The sequence below is a fragment of the Mus musculus genome, chromosome 15 (assembly GCF_000001635.26).
Source record: "Mus musculus strain C57BL/6J chromosome 15, GRCm38.p6 C57BL/6J".
NCBI classification, from domain to species: Eukaryota; Metazoa; Chordata; class Mammalia; order Rodentia; family Muridae; genus Mus; species Mus musculus.
This window is the reverse complement of record NC_000081.6, coordinates 66,772,352-66,792,650: the sequence shown is the minus strand read 5'-3', so window position 1 is coordinate 66,792,650 and position 20,299 is coordinate 66,772,352. Positions and strand designations below refer to the sequence as shown.

The following is a 20,299-nucleotide window of genomic DNA, read 5'->3' as shown; positions in this document are numbered from 1 at the left end:
TTCAATGATTTGAAAATAAAACAAGGTGGACAGTATCCCTAGAAATGACAACCAAGATTCACTTTTGGCATTCACATGCACACATGTGACAATCCCAACATACCATCTCTCTCTCTCTCTCTCTCTCTCTCTCTCTCTCACACACACACACACACACACACACACACACACACACACACACAGGAAATCTAAATTTTCAACGGGAGAAATTCAGGTCTAAGAGGTGATGACAGATCATGAAAGAGGTGTGTCCCAAGGGGCAATGAGCTAGTTTGATGACTACATCTTTGGCTTTACCATTTACACATGCATATTTCCTTTTCTGCTTTGTCCTGACAGTGAAGGGGGCTGGTGGAAAGCCATTTCTCTCAGCACTGGCCGGGAAAGTTATATTCCAGGGATATGTGTGGCCAGAGTGTACCATGGGTGAGTATACATCTTAAAAGTACCATTCAGCCATGATGTGTATGGGTGACTCAGGTGATTAAAAAAAGCTCTAGCACTGTACAGTGGAAAGAAAGCATTGCTTAAAGGGATGGTTTTACCCCATCCTTGGGGTAATATTTCCCACTTTCTAGGACTTGATTCCCCAGCAGTAAAATGAAGCAAGTTGGGACTTCTTACTCAGACATAGTATTCCTACCATACCTGAGCACTCTAGGACCATGTCTAGGAAGCAGCCTAATTCAGGGGCTAAAAGTCAGTCTTTGTAAGTTCAAGTCTAGCTTCTGTCACTTCCAGACCATGAGATAACGGGCAAGCTTCTCAGCCCCGTGTATCCTCAGTTGTTCAGCAGAGAGCACAGCGTAGGATGATGGGGGAATGGTACAGACTTACACTGCTGAAGTGGAGGTTCCAGAAAAATGAGGTGGTGCTGGGCAGTACAGCGATCACACTTCTGTAAGCGTTGGCTGTGTTCCCTCCGTAAAGGCAGCCACTGGCAGAGGAGAAGCCAGCACTCTAGGTTCTTTGCAGCCAGGCAGGGGACTCCTGTGAGGCTTTGACACTACCAAACTAACACTCAGGCTTCCCTTCTGTCATGGAGGGGCCTTGGGAATATGACTTAGCCTTGCCAAGCTGCAGGCTCCTCTTCTGTCAAGATACCAAGGCAAAACCTGAGCTAGGTCATGCACAGCAGGGAGGAAACATGAAGCTAACAACTGCCACTGTTCAAGTGATAAAGCACCTGACAGACTCCATTAGCTTCCACTGGGAAGAAAGCATTTGAGCTCTTGGATTCACTATGGGTAATCTTAATCACTTGTGCTACAATGGGGAAGGTGACCAGAGGTGGTTGCTATGGGAGTCATGTCCAATGAGACTGGAGTTAGAAACTGCTTAAAACCAGAGACTTGCTCATTCCTCAGCTTCCCATACCAACATGTCCCTTCATACGGAAGGCATAGGGCAATTGTAGGAGCTGAGGCGGTGAGATGCCAGATGACTAACATAATCCTGGCCCTATCGGTCAGCCCATCAAATAGATGGAAAAAAGAAAGCTAGACACTAGACACTAGAATGTTTAAGGAATTGCATATCCCCTCAGAATGCACAATTTTAGCCTCTCAACTGGTGGTAACTTGGAGAAATTACTTAATGAGTCTGATGCTCAGGCTTCTCTTCTGAGCCTGGGGAAGTTTTGCCTGTGTAGGATATCTAGGTAAGCATTTGCCTTTACATGCTTAACACACTAGCAATATGCTAAGACAATTCACATCCCCACATGGGTCTTGATACTGTTTTATTTTCACAGTTATGAATAGGACTTTATGAAGGGCTTAGGTGTACAAATATTTTCTATATACATTAAAACTAATACATTGTGTATTTTGTCGTGCTTGGGAATAACTGGATAATTTGTAAGTAGGGCATATCCTGGTTCTAGCAAGAAAGTGATCAGGATGTGGAGCCACAGGTAAATGGAACCACTTTTGTACCTGTGGTGTCCTGGATCCTGGTGCTCAGGAGGGCTCAGCCTGTGTGCTTCAACCTCAGCGTGTATGTGCCTTTACAAATAATGCAGGGAGTGAGATGGAAGTTCTACTGTTCTCCACAGCCTGAGTTAGGCCTGGGGATTAACAGCCAATGTCCTTTCTCTAGAATACAGCAGCTGTTAACAACACACCTACCCCTTGGCAGGAGGCAGGCAGAGCTCAGCATGCAAAGGAAGCAGAGGCCATAGCGTTTGGACTCAGGTTGCTTTGGTACAAAGTGTCCTACTATGAGTACCTTGTATGTCACTGTTCTGTGAAAGTGGTCCTCCCAGCTGTGTTGGGCCACTGTGTAGCACAGCAGTTATCTTTTCCCATTGCTAGGTGAAAACAGGGAGAAACATACAAACATACAATAACGATTATGCTTAAACACAAAGAGCATCCTCATGAAAGAGTGTCACTTCCTCAGGAGCAGAACCACACTGCACTTCGGTCCTTCCCCATGTCCACTCTGCCATTCCCAAACCTCCACCAAGGACACCCGAGATGCCTTAGATACCATAAGAGAACACAATAGTGCATTGTTTGGAGTGTTGTTGCCTTGGCAGAGTGTACAGGAAAGGCCCACATAGTGTACCAACCTGATGAAATAAGATCAGGTCCTGCTCTAGTCAGTGCCAAGAAACAGGGCAAGAAATACCATGTATAGTACATATTCTCAGTCATTCCTTATGCAACACTGGGCACAAATGGCTACTCAGAGCACTTTGTTTGAAAGAATGCAGAGTGAATGAATGAAACAACAGTTGACTTCCCTCATCTGTGTAATTTTGGCAGCTTTCTAGTAACTGGCTTTTGATATTGTGTTTACTTTAGAGTTAGCAAGTCTTGACTTCTTGTGGTCACTTAAGGCTGTTCTCTTTACTCTTAGCTGGCTGTTTGAAGGACTGGGCAGGGACAAGGCTGAGGAACTGCTGCAGCTGCCAGATACAAAGATTGGTAGCTTCATGATTCGAGAGAGTGAAACAAAGAAAGGTGAGCCTTGTTTCTTGTTTTTTGGTTTTTGTTTTATTAACATATGGCCACATAGCCCACGTTGCTCTCAACTACCTTGCTATAGATCTATTCCTCTTCTCCCACATGCATGTAGAGACTGTGGCCTGCGGTAAGCTCCCTGGTGTCATGCCTTCCCTGAGACAGGAAGATAAGGATAGGGCAAGCCATAGTTCCCTCAACTGAGAGCATACATGAATAACAGGCCTGGGCAGCATCTTGACATACAGATTGTGGCATTAGGACTGGTCTGGCCTGTACTCTGTTTCTGGGCTGATTGTTTTCTTCTCTGAACTCAGTTTGCTTATTTGTGAAGTCATAGTGAGACTCAAGTGGTGTGCACATGGTATTCTTGCAGTTTTCCTGTGCACAGGCCCTCAACAGCAGTTACTTCTGGGCTGGGGTAAAATGGGGCATCTCAGAGAATAAGGGCAAGCAGGTGTGAGCTTGTCAACTCACAGTGATCTTTATCACTATGATTTCCTGTGTCACTAAAAAGAGAAACAACAAAGTCCTTGTCACCCTTCAAGCCTGGGGCTAGTGGCAGGCCTAAATTGCTAGGAGGCTGCCTCTCTATGAGCCTGGATCCTTTACCATGTTAGGTAGGGTATTAGTCTGAGAAAGTACTTATCACTTTGCCTGTATGCTCCCAGGTTTTTAAGATACAGGACCCAAACACTTCACAGTACCCTCTCATGCGCAGTACACTCCTTTTTTTCCAACTCAAGGTACCCACTGTAAAGAAGTACTTCATAGAAAAAAATTATGGTATATAAATGGATAAGAATGACTCATAAATAGCTACCAGAAGAAAGTCTGTTGTAGAGTTTAGGGATATAATATATATGTATCTCATATATTTTGTATATATACTTATACATAACACATATATTATATATAATATATTATAGACTAGATGTGGATAACTGAACTGCTTGTTTCTCATTATTATTTTGATATTTAAAAAATTTTTTAGGTTTCTTTTTTAGATTATCATGTAATTACATTATTTCTCCTTCCCTTTTTTTCCCTCCAAACCCTCACATGCATCATCAACTTGGTCTTTTTCAAATTTATGGTCCCCTTTTTAGTAATTGTTGCCATATTTACATATATGTGTGTACACATATATTCCTAAATACCTAAGTACAACCTGCTCACACTGTATCACATTACTTGTATATATGCTTTTAGGGATGACCACTTAGTATTGGATAATTTTGCTGGGGGAGATTCTTTCTCCCATACCTAGCACTCTTTAGTTGCCTGTATTTCTTTGTCTAGGGTTGAAGCCTTTTTAGAGGAAGCATATTCAACTTCTCAGCTTGTTTCTCACTCACAAGACAGAAAACACAGTCTCTGTGAGTTTTCCCAGGACCTATTAAGGAATAGAGCCACATGATACTAGGGATTTCACTCTACTCTGGGGCAGCAGGGGCTGTAATATGTAACCATAGAGGTCCCAGAGCAACTTTTCTCACCAAAGCCTGCATAGCTAAGAGCAATACAGAGAAAGAAGCCTTACTTAGGTTCCAAGGTTCTCCATACACAGAGTACTCAAAGGATCCAGGGTTGACATGACCAAGGAGATAGAGGGCCCAGGGTGTCACAGTTCATGCCCAAATCACCCCATATTCAGTCCTGCAGAGGGTAGAACCAGGTAGAAGACCCCTCCCATTGGCTATGCACAGTTCTGATTAGTTTCTGCTTGCCAATTCAGACCTGTTTGCCACACTTCTAGTTCTTGTCAATGTGACAAGAAGTCACATAATGAGTGATTCCAAAACTAGGACTGAAGAGCAACTAGATTCACATGACTCTCATGGTAGTCAGGAATCTGAAACCGAGGCCTGTACTCAGGGATGCCATCTCCAGTGAGATGACTCTGGACCCATCTGAGTGTAGGCATCTGAGCCTCCATGTCTGCCTCTATACAATATTCAAGAACGGTCTCTTCCAGGTCTTAACTGACAGCACAGACTGAGTTCGAGCAGGTCTTACTTTCTACTTGGGGACACCAAGGCTCCAAGAGGTGATGGTACCTGCCAGCGCATTCTATTTTAATGATGATGCTGACGGAGAAATCATTCTTTCACAAATTTCTCAGTGACTTAGAACACAACCCACCTGCTCCATGTTTCTAAGAAAATCTGGCTTAAACTGAGGAACAGGGAGCATGAAGGGTGAAGAACGATGGGCTCCCTTTCCTAGCACATGGTGTGGTGATACTGGGGATACACAGGCTGGAAAGACAGTAGTTAAAACATCTCAGTATGCATTTGGAAAGGACTCCAGGGCTACCGACACTGTATCTTTCCTAACCAAATGCACAGAATCTCAGAGTTTACCTCAAATAGGGCAAGATCCCCTCTGGGCTGGCCAAGTCACATGTAGAAGCTCCATAGTGAACTAACCTAAAAGATGGGTCTGAAGCAGCCTGTTACCCTTATGTGGAACTCTATGGCTACCCCTGATTCCTGCTATCTCCTTTGCAGGTTTCTATTCGCTGTCTGTGAGACACAGGCAGGTGAAGCATTATCGAATCTTCCGTCTTCCCAACAACTGGTACTACATCTCACCAAGGCTCACCTTCCAATGCCTGGAGGACCTGGTGACTCATTATTCTGGTAAGAGATAGTGAAGGTCAGTGGGGTGAGGCCTGTGTTCTACTGCATGACAGTATTTGGTTAGTGGCACAGGTCCCTGAGAAAAGCCATTGACTTTATCGTACCTGTGTTGTCATCTTCATATGCTAGCTCATTTCCTCAGCTAAACAAGATCACATGAGCATCCTGCTTGGATAGCAGAATGTCCTCTTTGCATAAAGAACGCATACCAGGATGTTCTGTGTTCACAACCACAGCCATATACTGTAGACACTTTGCCTCTCTTTAAGGTGTTTGTCTGTACAGGGACACTCTAGGGTGTTGTTCTGATAATACCACTCATTTCCCCTTTGCTGCATTTAAAACCTTTTCAACCTCCAATGTCAATCTCTCCCCACTTCTCTGAGGTAACCATAGCAGTAGAATCGGCACCCATTTTCCTATTTCCAAAGTACACTGCTGCCTTTCTCTCCTTATCACTTCAGTTAATTGTGGTCTTGTCTGTGTTTGAGAACAAGCTCCCAGAAGAGAATATGTCTCCTAGGCTGACCAAGATGGGGAGAATCACCAAGAAGCTAGAGCATCATATGACTTGTGAGAATAAAGTGCTGTTAATGGGAGAGGCATTAGACTGAGGAGCCCCAAATACCAGCCTTCTTGTTAGAATTATGGTCCATGGACAAGAGGGATTAGCAGTTAACTAGCTTTTCAAAGATGGACTCTTTGGATGGGATATAGAAACCCTGTTCTATATCTCATGTCTACCGGGTGGCAGTTGTGGACCTGGGGCTCTGTGATTCTTTCTGTCTCACTTTCTTCCTGTGCAAAGAGGATGCTAATTGTTTCAACCTTTCAGAGGCACCGTGAGAATTTGTAGGGCTGGAATATGGAAAGTGTTGAACCCTTTTGCCTGCCACTTGGCCATGAGCACCTACAGAATGGCAACTGCTTTCCTTCAGCCCCTTCCTCCTCAGCTTCATTGCCCAGTTGGAGGGAGGCAAAAATGGCATTGTTTTGCTAACATCTCCCTGCCCCTTCAAGTTGCTTGACCTTGTACTGGGAACCTCATTTACAAACTTTAGGATTTGGGGTCTTTAGCTGAAGAAGCAAAGGGCATTTCAAGGAGGTAGGATGACACCTCTGACCTACAAGAAACAGCACGTATTGAGCAATGGCTGCTGGCATAGGCAGATGTGTGCTCAAACTAGGTGGTGAGGGATATTAGGTAAGGCCTTGACCTCTTGCTCCATAAAGGTGGTAGGTACAGCCTTTTGTGGGGCATTTTATGACTGCTAAACACAATGGTCCTTGTGCCATGTCTAGCATTCTGATGGGTGCAAAATAATTTCAAGTATCACTTCTTAAAGCTAGTAGCTTGTTAAAAATGAAAGAGGAAGGGAGTCCTGGACTTCAACTGCCTATGTTTAAAGGTTGTTTGTGGTATTTGACTCTTAATAACGATCATATGAGGAGTGCACTGACCATAAATTTTGCATAGACAATAGCAAACATAAGGCTGATGTCACTTACTAGAGCTCTCATCATCAGGAAACCACATACTGCTGAGCTAGGCATACCCACCTCCACCTGAGCTTCTGGACTGCAGCTAGGACAGTAAGCTGGTGCAGTGTCTCAAGTGGCATTAAGCTAGTACCTTCCTGAAAGACACTTCTGATGATCATGTGGATTGAAGGGCTACAGTCAGAGGCTCACTGCTGCCAAACTGGAGAGGGCCTAGGGACCCAAATGCTTCTTGTATCTTGTCTCAGATCTCACTGGAAAAATGGGATCAAAACAGAGTTGCTGGGACCAGGGTGAATGAGATAGTGGACAACAGCCAACAGGCAGGACAGGGTTATGCATTTTCTATTCAAAGCCATACACTGCTTTTGGCATGTGCTATTGGTTCCAAGTCAGTGATTCAGGACTCTTGCTCCCATTTACATGGTGTTTTTTTGTTCCATATCCCAAGTATAAAGCTACTAACTACATAAAGTTTAGACAAATGCTTGATGAGATAAACTGGGAGAGAGCACTCAGCCTCTGGGTCATGTTGACTTGGTGGCTTTGTTGACTCCGTGTCATGCAATGTGTGTATATAGATCTAAAGCCCAGCATTCTCAGGATCCATCTTGCCATGTAGTAGAGCTGCAGGGTCTCTATGTTTTATGTCTGTGGTGTGTCCTCCCTCACTCTCTGAGAATCCATTGAACATCTAGCCCAACAAGGCACTGTTCCAGATGCTTCCTCAGACAGTTTCCTTTTATTATTGGACAATGACAACTCAGAGATGCACAGAACAAATGAAAATAGGCCACCAGAAATGATCTCTAAAGTCTGAGGATAGGTGAACCAAAGCAAAGATAACCGTGTCCTGCTGGAGATGCCTCTGCGTCTTCCCAGGCTGAAGACAGGGCTGAGACCTTTGACCTGAATAAAGTGGCACCACTCCTTAGTCCTGAGGTACCTGGGACAATAGTATCTGTGTTTCTCATGATGCATGGGCCAGAAAAGCTTGAAACTTATGGGAGTCATATCCTGCTGCTCCAGGAGAGATGAATTCCTACAAGGCCAGTGGTGGAGGTGGTGGTGGTGAAACAGTAGGCTTATCTCATTTTTATTTTGCTCCTACAGAGTATGCAGGGTCAGAGGTTTTTCCTAGTCTTACATTACCCCCTTTCTCTGTCTTGCCCTTTGGCTTTTGCTTTCTCCTCCCCGTCCTATTTCTTTTATATTGTTTCTGCTTTTTCACCTGTCTCCTCCTTTATTCCATTCTCTCAACCTTTTCCTCCTTCTCCCTCTCCTTCTTTTGTTCTTGCTTCATTTTTTTCCTGCTGTGAACAGTACATATGCTTTGGAGGTGCCTGTGCTATAATCCATGGCTTCATTCTCTGACCCATCCAGGTACAGTTACATGAACGTATCCCTAATATAATGTCTCTGCTCTCAAATGGCTCTCTGCCTGCTATACTCTTCAGTCTTCTCCTTCCCTCCCTTTTGCAACTTGGAAGAACAAGGCTCAGAGATGCTTGACGTAACGCACCATCAGATCAAAGCAATAACACATGCCCAAGTTTGGTTAACTCTGATCCCATATCTGTGTTCTGTCCACAAATAAGACTAAAGTTCATATCCTTCAGTAAATAGCAACATTGGTGAACCCCTGTGGCCCTTTAGCATCTTGGCCTCATTTTTCCCATACCAACAACCAGAGGCCTATACTGTTCTGGATCTCTGTTTTGTTCCCCATATTGCCTATAGCATGCCTGGATCCCTGACTGTTGTGTACTTCCATTCATAGAAGTGGCTGATGGTCTATGCTGTGTGCTCACCACACCCTGTCTGGCACAGAACATACCTGCTCCAACATCCCACCCATCACCTTGCACCAGCCCTGGTTCACCTGTCACCTTGCGCCAGAAGACCTTTGACTGGAAGAGGGTATCCAGGTATGTGTTTGTGTGTGCATATGTGCATGTGTGTGTGTGCACACATGTACCCCTCATAAACATATATGAGCACCAGATTGTGGGTGATCCTGGAACAAGAAAATTTATGAGCAAGTACCTGGCACTACTGTTGCCTCTGTGGAACCATGAGCAAGGGCAACTTCCGAATTCGGTGAACACAGCCTTGGTGTCACTTAGCATATAGTGTCTATAGTTTTCAGGAGCCTCCAACATTGCCAAAGTTTGTTTTCAATGGAAACACCATTTTATTTTTTAACAAGACATATCACCCTGCTCTTTCTGATTATTAGAATCTCAAGCAGAAACACATAAATAAATCTAGAATAAATTTAATATTTAGAATCTATTTACAAAGCTTAAACATTCTACTCAAATCTTAAGGTAACTCATTCTCTCTGAGAAAGGGAAAAATACTTCCACTAATTTTTCTATTTACTTCATCAGGAGCTATTGACTTTCCAGGTGTGTATATGTGGGCTGTAATCAGTGGGTATCTCATTAATTGGTCATGGGTCTACATACCTCATCAGTTAATTTAAAGCAAATCAGAGATAAGAATTTTCTGAGACATGAAATAAACAGCCAGTTCTTTAAAACACCATAAAAATATACATTAAGAATATTCATGGAAAGTTTAAACCACACAAAGAAACATACAGCCCACCATTGCAAGAAATGAAATTAAAAACAGCTACAAAAATCTAACCTCCTTTCCTTCTTCCTCCCCTTCCTCTTCTGTCTTTCCCATCCTTTCATTCCTCGTCTCCACAACCTACTATGTCCAACATCCCTCTCTTCTCCACTTTCTCTGTCTGAATCTTTTGACACACAGATTGCAAGAAGGTTCAGAGGGAGCAGAGAACCCACTCAGAGTGGACGAATCCCTTTTCAGCTATGGTCTTCGGGAAAGCATTGCCTCTTACCTGTCCCTGACAGGGGATGACAGCAGCTCCTTCGACCGGAAGAAGAAGAGTCTCTCCCTAATGTACACTGGCAGCAAACGCAAGAGTTCCTTTTTTTCAGCACCCCAGTACTTTGAAGATTAATGACCTGGCTTGTACACACACACAAAAAAACAAAGGCTTTGACTGTCACCTGGGGTCTTACGGAGGCCAGCATTCCTCCTTGGTTACCTCAGGTCTTCCAGGAATCAAGGGAAACCACACAGAGACTGCCTTTACACACTGATCAGAGGAACTCTTCCCTGATGTCTGATCAGTATTGTGGAGTCACATCATGTTTAAATCATGATGAAATGGGGCAGTGCGTCAAAGAACTGTGTGTGTATGTAGAACAGAACACTTTTGCAAGAGTACTTGGAGACTGACTCCAACTCGAAATCCAAATGGCCCTTCTCTGAGACCATGTGGAAAGCATCCATCTGAGAAAGAACATGGGGAAGATGACTTCCTAGCTCCAGAATGACCTCTACCTGGAGCCAAACTACCTTTATAGGTCCAGTGAGACTTTTGGGTTATGTCTCTTCTCTTTCTAAAGGACCAGTGACACTAAAAAAATATTCCGAAGGGATTAAATCTCTGAGCCGAATGGAATCTTTAGCACTCAGGGGTATTGAAGTCACGTGGGCATTAGATGGCCATGCTAAGCCACAGGAAAGTATAGGGTAGTGAGGGAGAAAACAGGAGAGGGAGGAGGCAGCTCTACTGGAAAAACTTCTCAGATAGACAGTTTTGACTCATCCAGTTGTTGGGGTTCTATGTTTTAGAACCCCCATTCCTCATGCCCATAGGAAGATGCCTGGGTGAAATACTGTGCTGAGGTCAAATGGGAATAAATGAGGTATGAGTGGAATTCCTTAATGCTGGGATTCCGGCTGGAGCAGAGAGATAAGGAGAACAACATGATGTAACCCTGAATGTGAAACAGGAGGAACCTTCACAGTTACAATGAACTGAGGAGGAGTGAGGGTTATCCAGGTGCTCTTATTCCCATGGATCTACAAGGAATACAAGGCTTGTTGGACCAAGTAGATTAGAATGCTTAGTGTTTGTTTGTTTGTTGCTGTTTTGTTTTATTCTATAAGGAAGCTGGTTAGCTTTAGAGAATTAATTTATCCTGTATATTTTCCTGTAAGAAGGGCTGGCGTCTGCATGAATAAGAATGCCCCTTTCTGGGAAAGGGGAACTGGAGAAGCTGAATGCTGCCATAGATGATTGTGAGAGGTGAGAGAAAACCCACAGGGCACTAAGGAAAGAGAAGCCTTCATTCTCTCTCACACCTATATCCTGCTGGAATGGGAGACAGGATAGTCATGGCTATTCATCCCTGTCTATCACAAGGATTCTTGGTAAGAGAAATACAGGAGGGATTTGTCACCCATCATGTGCATTCCATATACCTGGGCTCAGCCTGCAGATGGTACAAGCATACGCCTTGACATGACGTGACATATCGTCAGATCTGGTGTTTTTACACCTAGAGGCATGGGTGTTCTCTGAGGTCTTTCAAAATGGCTATTTCAAAGATACTCGTCAGTGTGTGAGAAACAAATGTCACACAAGGTCAGTAACTTCTGCTATGAGGCCATGATCTCTGGCTCCTGATGTATCTCTGTTCACTATCTTCTGTGCTGTTTTCTGTTGTGGTCAATGTGATTGGAACTTTGAGTAGTATTTGGGGGTACTTCTAAGTGGGAAGCATTACACTTTGCCAAATCATGTATTTATTCCTGATTAAAGTAAAACTAATACTTATTTAACCTTGGATAAGTGACCTATGGGTTGAGAATCATGAATATGCCTCTCAGGAGTATAAAGTTGTTGGTTTTCAATGAAGAGGTCAACTGGAAGGACACACACAAAGGTCAGCAAGAGATACTGTTCTGACTCAGGGTCCCCATCTCACTTCCTGTGAGTAGAGAGAGAAGGGATCAAGAGGGAGCATGGATTTCTTGAGATCATCATGATAACTATCTTCCTATTATTTCTGGTATTTGAGCTACTCAGTCTCCTGAGAATTTCTTTCCACAAATGTTATCTGGACACCTGTTCATCTTAACCACTGAGGCTTGTGGCTGTGGAGGTCTCCAATGTCACAGATGGAGGAGGATGCCATTAACAAAGATCCACTTTCTGAGGAAGAGAGGGATGTGTAAAATAGGGGCTTTTGTGCAGCTGCGACTCTTTACATGGGTGCCGAGGCAGGAGCAGCAGATAGCTACACAAAGATTTAGGAAGCACAGTCCAGGCCACAGGTCAGCGGGCAGGTCCTGTAGGCCTGAGCAAGTCAGCCTCCAAGAGATCAAAGAGCGGAATGGCTGAACCTGAGGGTCTTCAGCAATAGAAGCATCATCCAGAGGGCGGAGTCTGTAAGCCCTGAAGAGGTGGAGCTAAGCTTGGATGTGGGAGAAAAGCAGCTTGGGAAGGATGAATGTAGAAGAGTGATAACTGTTTACTAGGTTGTGGACGCTAGGTGGAAGTTGAATGTTGGAAATTCCAGCATCAAATTGAGACATAGTTCTAAGGGTGTATAGCTTAAAAATAAAGAAGGTCCCCAAGAAAGGGCACACTTTGTCCAGGCCCAGGCCCACACTCTACTTGGAAGGGAGGCTGTGGAAGGTGTATCCCTGTGTAGAAGAAATTCTGTGGAGGGAGACACAGGTGCATTTATGAGACATTCTCTATCATGGGATTCAGGTGATCTTGATGAACGTGCGGAAATATTTTCATGGAGAGAAATGAATGCAAGGGAAATTTTTGCTACATGTTGAAGCAGAAGGAAATGTAAGATGAGAATCAATTACATGATACTACAGGAAAAGCAGTCTAGGGAGAAGGGAGACAGCTTACATTCTGAAAATGACACTTTTTTTTTTGCACTATTTCAAACAACCATTAAAGGTGCATTGTGGCCACCTTGAAAGAGGTTGAGAAAAAATTCCATGAATCTAAATTCTTAAAGGATTCTTGAGTAAATAGAAACACTGTCCAGAAAATGGAGAGCTTGGAGAGAACAGCACTGTCTCCATTCCAAAATGTATGAGGCACTGCCGATAAGACAGCAAGAGGGGATCTTATTGCCTCAGTACAGAATGATGTCTCAGAAACAAAGACAGAGACACAATGAACTCAGCTGGGTGCTGGAGAGCTAAGAGAAGATGACAGTTCACATCAAGCACAGTAAAGCACAGAACCAGTGTCAGAAAAGTACTTTTAAGTATAGGCATAATGTAGATTTTATAGAGAAATTTAATAGGTAACACGTAATGAAGGAGATGAATATGCAAAGCCTTACCAACCCAATCAAAAAAGATGGAGAAAAAAGATGAGTCCAGTGAGTCTTGAGGGTGAGAAGAGATCTACTAAGGACCTTTAGCACAAGTTGTGGATCAATAGGGTCCTTCCTTCCTCTCCATCCTTCTGATACCTTCACCCTCCACTACTCAAACTCAGCCCTACTGAAGAGGATTAGTTCATGTTGGGGTGGTAGAGAAGCTTCTACAAGAAACCAGTGCCCTGGGTATAATACAGAAACTGTCCTGTTAAGGTTTCTATTACTGTGAAAAGATACCATGACCATGGCAACTCTTAAAAATGGAAACATTTAAATGGGGCTAGATTACAGTTCAGAAATTTGTTGTTTATCATCACAGTGGGAATCATGGCAGCATGCAAGCAGACATGGTATTGGCGAGGAACTGAGAATTCTATATCTAGAACCACAGGCAGAAGGAAGAATGAGCGTTGGCTCACTTCTGAAACCTCAAAACCAACCCTCAGTGACACACTTTCTCCAAAAATGCTGTATCTTCTCCAACAAAGCTACACCTCCTAGTCCTGTCAAACAATGCTACTTCCTGTGAACTTATCGGAGGAGTTTTCATTCAAACTATCACAGGCACTCAGCTTCTCATCTTATGAAATGCTCTGTAATTAGAAGGTATTGGCTCTATCCTCTGAGCTGCTTTGGTGCTGGGTCTCTAAGTCACTCCATCTGAGGCTGCTCCAGCAGTATAGAACGAAGCTAGTTCATGTACCCAGCAGACAAGACATTCAAATTAACGCTAGAGGTAGGAAACTTTCTGAATCAGCTTGTTTCTGAACACAAGTATCAACCAACTGGAAAACACCATAAAAACTAATATGCCATTCACACCAACCAAATTATGGCATGCTAAGGGTCTCAACTCATGATTACAAAGACTTCCATGGAAAAACTATCTAAAACTCTATGAAACAATCCAAGGACACTCAAATATTGTATTCACCATTCTGTTATCAGCTTAATTCATGGACCAAGACTAGACATTATAATGACATAGACCTACCCATAAAATCAATAGATTAAAAATTCTGTGAAGTTATACTCAAATTCCCAGGAGAATTATTAGAAAAACATCAATAAAGTCATTATAAAATCTGTACAGAAATATTTGTGCTCAAGACTGGCCAGAACAATTTAGAAGGAGACGAGCTAGAGGAGAACACTCCCACTATGTTACAGGCATCAATCATAGGCAACAGTTTGTGAGACCATGTCAGAATTCTCTCACCCTCCTGGGTATTGGCTGTGGATTACAAACCAGAGGCAATGCTGAGTGCTAAGAACCTGATAAGATAATTAAAATCCTGAAAGAATGGCTATATTTGGATATGGTAGAATGAGAATCACTCTTGTTAGGCGAATAACAATGTAAAGTCAGGCAGGAGGCTGAAGAGATGGCTCAGTGGTTAGGAACAGTGGGTGCTCTTCCAAAGAACCTGGGGTCCATTTTCAACCCTTATGCCCTGGCTCACAGTCATCTGTAACTCTAATTCTAGGTGTTCCAATACCCTCTCTGACCTCTGCAGGCACCATGCACATAGGCAAAATACCCATATACATAAAACAGTAATTTTTTAAAAAATCAGGCAGAATTCCTCAAAGCCGATAACTATGTTATCTTGTTGCTAGTGGAAACTTCTCCCTACACTGGGGGAATGGGCAAGGCTCGGAGCCTTGGGAAAGAGATTTCCAGGGACCTAACATACACTGTCCACTGAGGATAAATATGCCCAGAGGGGTGTCTGATCTTTTGATTAGTCCATGATGCCATCTACAAAGATTCTGGGCCATTTCCATAGCTATCCTGGGACATATATAGCCTATAGGCTTGAGATTTGGCACCGCAGGGCACTTTCCAGGGTTTGTGATGGCCATGGTCACATGGGAATGGAGCAGGGAAGGATGGGTACAGATTCAGCTGAATTCCAGAGGCTGCAGCTGACCGGGAGAACAACAGACAGTTCTGGGTTAACAGCCTTGACTCTCCCTGGAAAGCTGGCCTAACTCAGCTCTGTCAGATGTGTTGCTATGCCAAGCTAATTTCTTTTTGAACCTGGCCCAGGGCAGATACGCTATCCTGGGACTTTTTCAATTGAAGACGTGGATTCCTTTGGAATTGGAGGTAGTAAGAGGCTCAAATTTCTAGCATGGATAGCAGCTTCGAAGCCTTAGCCACATCAGTTTCTTAATGTATTGGGCAGTAGAATTAAATATACTAATTTTATGCTAAAAAATTCTAGGTGAAGGGTTTTGCCAAAGGATCATTATCTAGGCTTACCTAGTCATAGTTTGACCACTTTTAAAGTACATCTTGTTTGTTTGTTTTTTTGCTTTTGAGACATCTTTTTACTGTGTAGCCTGCTTATCCTGGAACTCACTCTGTATACCAGGCTGGCCTCAAACTCACAGAGATCCACCTGCGTCTGCCTCCCGAGTGCTGGGGTTAAAGGCGTGTACGACCTCATTAAGAGAGAACTCTGTCACCGGAAGAGCAGCTTCATAATGAGGAACAACAGGTGACCTGGACTTAGGTCTTGATCCCTCATGAAGTCTCTTCTCTGCTACGTGTACTTTGTTAAGTTGGTGAAATTCTCTAAGCCTCACATTTCTCATCTCAAGCTAGAAAGCAAAATAAAGAGCCTGTGCCAGTCAGTGGGAAGCATCTGATATAAGATAATGAAAATTTTGCCAAGTACAGGACACTAAATATAGCTTATTAATTACCAGCACAGCAGCTTCTCTGGATGATTGTGTCAACAGTCCCCAAACCAGGGTTCACAGAGAGCACTAGATCTTAGGCATAAGCCAGCAGCTTCCACCCTTTCCCCAGACATCGGTTGGTAAAGAACACTGCAAGAGCCATGAATGTATTGAAGCATTTCTATTTGCTCAGTTCCAAATAAGCTCACCCGATCCCAAGGACTTCTGGGAGTGGTTGTAAAAGCTGCTTCCAAATGTGTAAAGCAGACGGAGGGGTTATTTTTAAATGCACTGCCATTTGTTTCTGACATTCCTCAAACACTTAAAACTCCACAAAGAAAAGTCTGCCTTCTGGACCCAGTGAAGGTATTTAAGCATCTCTAGGTCCTAAAAGGGGTCTGGTTGCTAACAGGGGCTGAGAGGAATACCTCCAGGATCAGCCTAGAGCACAAAAGACTGAGTTTAACACTAAGAACTGGAAGATCCTCATGCTCCAAGCTCTCATCACTTGGATCTACTTCAAAATGGAACCAAGCTGCAAGAAGCATAAGAAAGCATATGCCAGGAAGAATGTGGCACACTGGGATCCCTGGGTCCCTGAGAACACCAGATTACCTGTTTATTCACTTGCACACTGGCTGCCTGTGTCCACTGCATAGCACTTGCTTACTGCTAGGTGTGCTGAGCCAGGCACCTGGGGGAAAAGGTACACTAGCTATTCTTCTTCAGATATAGGATATGTAGCAGAGGCTGACTTGGCCCTGAAAGTAATCAGTTTCTTGTGGAAATCAGGACAGGTGCTGTACAGGAAATATTTGGGTAACACACACCATAGAAAGAGCTTAGTTCTGAGACAAAAGTCTGGAAGGAATTTTTAAATGATGAATGGGCAGGGGAAAAGGATGGGGGTGTTCTTTGTGAATGAAAACATATGCACAGGTATAGAAAAGTCCAAGGAATAGAAAAATCCCCTGCAGCTCAAAGAGGGAAACAGAGAGGCAAGTGGCTCTTCTCTCTGTCAAGGACAGTGACAGTACCATCAAGCATCAGTTTTGGCCAAGCAGTGACATTCTCCTCCCTCATAATCAAAGGTATGGGTCTCAGAAGGGTTAAATGAGGCTAGAGTATATAGTTACCTGGTTTAGAATTACTGGCAAAAGCAGGTCTATGCAGTATTAGGCTCAAGGTTTTGGTTTAAATGCTCCTCGTCTTCTCTTGTTTCTGTGTGTGCATGTGCATGTACATGTGCATATATGTGAGTAACTATATGTGTAGGCACAATTGTGCTCCTGCACATGTGGAAGCCAGAGGAGAACCATGGATGTCAGTCCTTAAGCAGAAATCATTAGCTGTTGTTGTGTATTGTAATTGTTTGACATAGGGTATTACTCTAGCTTGGTTTTGTCTAGTAAGCTAGGCTGGCCAGTGAGACTCAGAAATGGAATTGTCTTCTCCTCCCCAGTGCTGGGAATATAAGCATACACTACCATATCCAACTTATTTACATGATCCATATTTTATGAATTTCTAAACACATGTTCTGAAGTTTATTGGCTGAGTCATTTCCCCAAATACCTCGATGTTTCCTTAGCTTGCATTACTGGAGGCCTCCTCACTATTTCTATGCCTGTAATACTCATGTCACAAACTTTCTTCTTATTCAGTTCTAAGGGAATCTTTCCAAGATGGGATCTCAAGCCACTTTCCTGGCTTCTTTAAAAGCCTCAGATGTACCCCTTGCTCTTAGAAGTACTGTAGCCAAAAGGAAAATAATGGGTATCTATCACAGATGAGCAGATGTATACACACACTGGTCAATCCTTACTATGGGATATTTTTCATATCTAGAGTACATTTATAAAATTAGTATATTCTTGGTGAACCTTAGAGATGGTATGCTACATGAAATACAGAAATAATGAACACCCCGTGTTTTTAGCAACATGAAGTCCTAGATTAGAGAAAATCAGAAGGAAGGAGAAGACAGACTTGCTGTGGCTTTGTGGATAAGAAAGTACAGGGCTCCCATTCAGTGGATTTTGAGTACATGAGAAGATAAAAATAGTTCTGGCACCAGATAGCAATAACGGTCACCCACACTTCAGAACATGTATTTAAAAATTTGTAAAATCTGAATCACGTAAAAAAGTTGAATATGCCAGTATATGCTTATACTCCCAGTACTGGGGAGGAGGAGACAGCTCCATCCCTGAGTCTCACCGGCCAGCCTAGCTTACTTGGCAAGACCAAGTTCTGGAATGTCCTTAGTGCCACTGATCAGACTCTTACAAATGGCTAGGATCATAAGAAGAGACAAGCAAATATCTGGACAAATGCACAAGCAAACCCCCTGGGTAGTTTCTATGCATGCACCAGTCAGGCACTACTGCAAACACTGTCCACACACTGTCACTGTCACCAAAGCTCTGCCGGTGGTCAATGCTTCCACAGCCTTTAGCAATTCACTCAGATATTCCCTGCAGGGCCGTGACCCTTCACACTGTTACCATCCAGTATCCTTGTCAGGGGCCTCTTTTTAAACGTCTTACTATCCTTTAAAAATATCTGCCTTATGCATGTTGTGTGTCCTGCCTTGGAACCCACAGCCTCCTGTGAAGTAACGTGTGTCTGATTTATCATGGAACTCGAGCATCTAACACAGAGCTGCTGACCAGCCAGATTCTCTATACAAGCAGAAGCTAGTCTGTGGCAGAATAGCTCCTGATTTATCCAATTAGATAATTTCTTCCTTCTTGTCACCATCAACATCAGTGAACCATTAGCAAAAGCAGCAGCAGCAACAGCAGCAGCATTCCCACTTAGCTGGCATCTCAGCCCACTAGGCAAACTCGTGAGTAGTGAGTTTTCTTCACTGACAAGAACATTTAACCCCAATAAGAATCCAGGGGATAGAGATACCCAGGCATGTAGAATCTTCCACCCGAGAGGAAAGCAGTCAGGAAGCCTTTTAGCCTCCTGCACCACTCATGCCTGGAGTGATAGTTTGAGCAAGAACAATGATAGCATGAGGAATGACAGAAGACCAACAACAACCACAGCCAGCCAGTCTCCAAAGTCAGGGAGATTGTTGAGTAGTACTGAAAACAAGCTGTGCAACTCACCATAAGCAGTGCCTTCCTGAAGAGCTGGAGCCTTGTAGGCCTGCTGATGAGAAGGTGTATGCTGGCCACATCAGCCCCACTACGGTCTGCTGCCAGTGTCACACGCTGAGGGTCCCCACCAAATGCTCCAATGTGGGACTGCACCCACGTTAGAGCTGCCACTTGGTCCAGCAGCCCCCAGTTGCCAGCTACTTCATCAGAGCCTGCAAAAAGAGGGATGTCATTAGCATGTGTGTCCTAACAGCTTTAGATGTTCCAATCACAGTGCTATGTGAGACACAAGGCTCCTTGTGGGGAATTGGGTTCTTGTCCACTCAGGCCAGTACCATAAGCTACAAACACAGGTTGGGACATTGTGAAGAATGTGGGCTTTGGAATCAAACTTAATTTGACTTGTCTTTCAGCTTTGGACTGACTAGTCAGGAGACTGGAAACATCTCTGCTCTCTGAGCCATGGCAGAGCAGAGGCTATGCATGTTTAGTTCTAGCCCAGACAAGGCCATGATTCCCACTTGATGGCTTAGATTCCACTACGGGTGGATCCATCAAACAGAGGCTAGACCATGCCAGGCAAGGGAGAACAATCTTTCTTATGTCTAATCTTCTGTGGCTTTAGAAGTGTGCCACTGAACCCATGTCTCTTTCCTATATCATAGAATTTAATAACTATTTGTTGAAGATGCAGCACCATATTAAATGAAATTACCCACATACATACACACAAAATAACAAAAAAAATGTATACATCTCCTTAGCTCTTTTCAGACACTACAGTGTTCTTTGGTTGTTTCATGTTGTAATAACAGAGCCTCCCTGTTGGTTTACTGTACTGTTTAGTCTTCCAATATCAGACTGTGAATACCAGGCTTCACTCTGGTATCATCCTAAGTTCATACACATATTGGCTTCTCAGAATCTGCCCTTAGAAGCCATCAGATTGGCATGCTCTGGGATCACCTAGTACAGTAGTCTCTGGGTACAACTGTGAGCAAGTTTCTAGGCTGGCTGACTTGAGGTAGGAGGACCAACACTGAATGAGAGAGGTATTATCCCATGAGCTGGGCTGCTGAGCTGAGTGAAAAGGAGAAAATGATCAGAGCACCAGTGCTCATGCCTCTCTGAGTCCTGAG

At 43.6% G+C, this 20,299-nt stretch overlaps 2 protein-coding genes across 8 annotated transcripts in view; one reads left to right on the top strand and one right to left on the bottom strand.

The window, feature by feature from the left end:
- Positions 1-11,832, top strand: part of Sla (src-like adaptor) — a 51,011-nt gene extending 39,179 nt beyond the window's left edge. For 4 of the 6 annotated variants that reach the window (XM_006520668.3, XM_011245530.3, XM_030248433.1 and 1 more), the window contains 5 exons: positions 340-426; positions 2,866-2,969; positions 5,483-5,614; positions 8,895-9,042; positions 9,896-11,787. In XM_006520668.3, the coding sequence (XP_006520731.1) occupies positions 2,942-2,969; positions 5,483-5,614; positions 8,895-9,042; positions 9,896-10,109 (522 nt within the window). In that variant the 5' untranslated portion in view covers positions 340-426; positions 2,866-2,941 and the 3' untranslated portion in view covers positions 10,110-11,787. Of the gene's footprint in view, positions 1-339; positions 427-2,865; positions 2,970-5,482; positions 5,615-8,894; positions 9,043-9,895 lie in introns of all 6 variants that reach the window. The other 2 variants (NM_001029841.4, NM_009192.3) reach the window with 1 other exon arrangement.
- The window catches only part of Tg (thyroglobulin), a 179,968-nt gene that overhangs the window by 58,071 nt on the left and 101,598 nt on the right, over positions 1-20,299 (bottom strand). For both annotated transcript variants that reach the window (XM_006520745.3, NM_009375.2), the window contains exon 41: positions 19,170-19,372. In XM_006520745.3, coding sequence (XP_006520808.2) covers positions 19,170-19,372 — 203 coding nt within the window. The remainder of the gene's footprint in view (positions 1-19,169; positions 19,373-20,299) is intronic.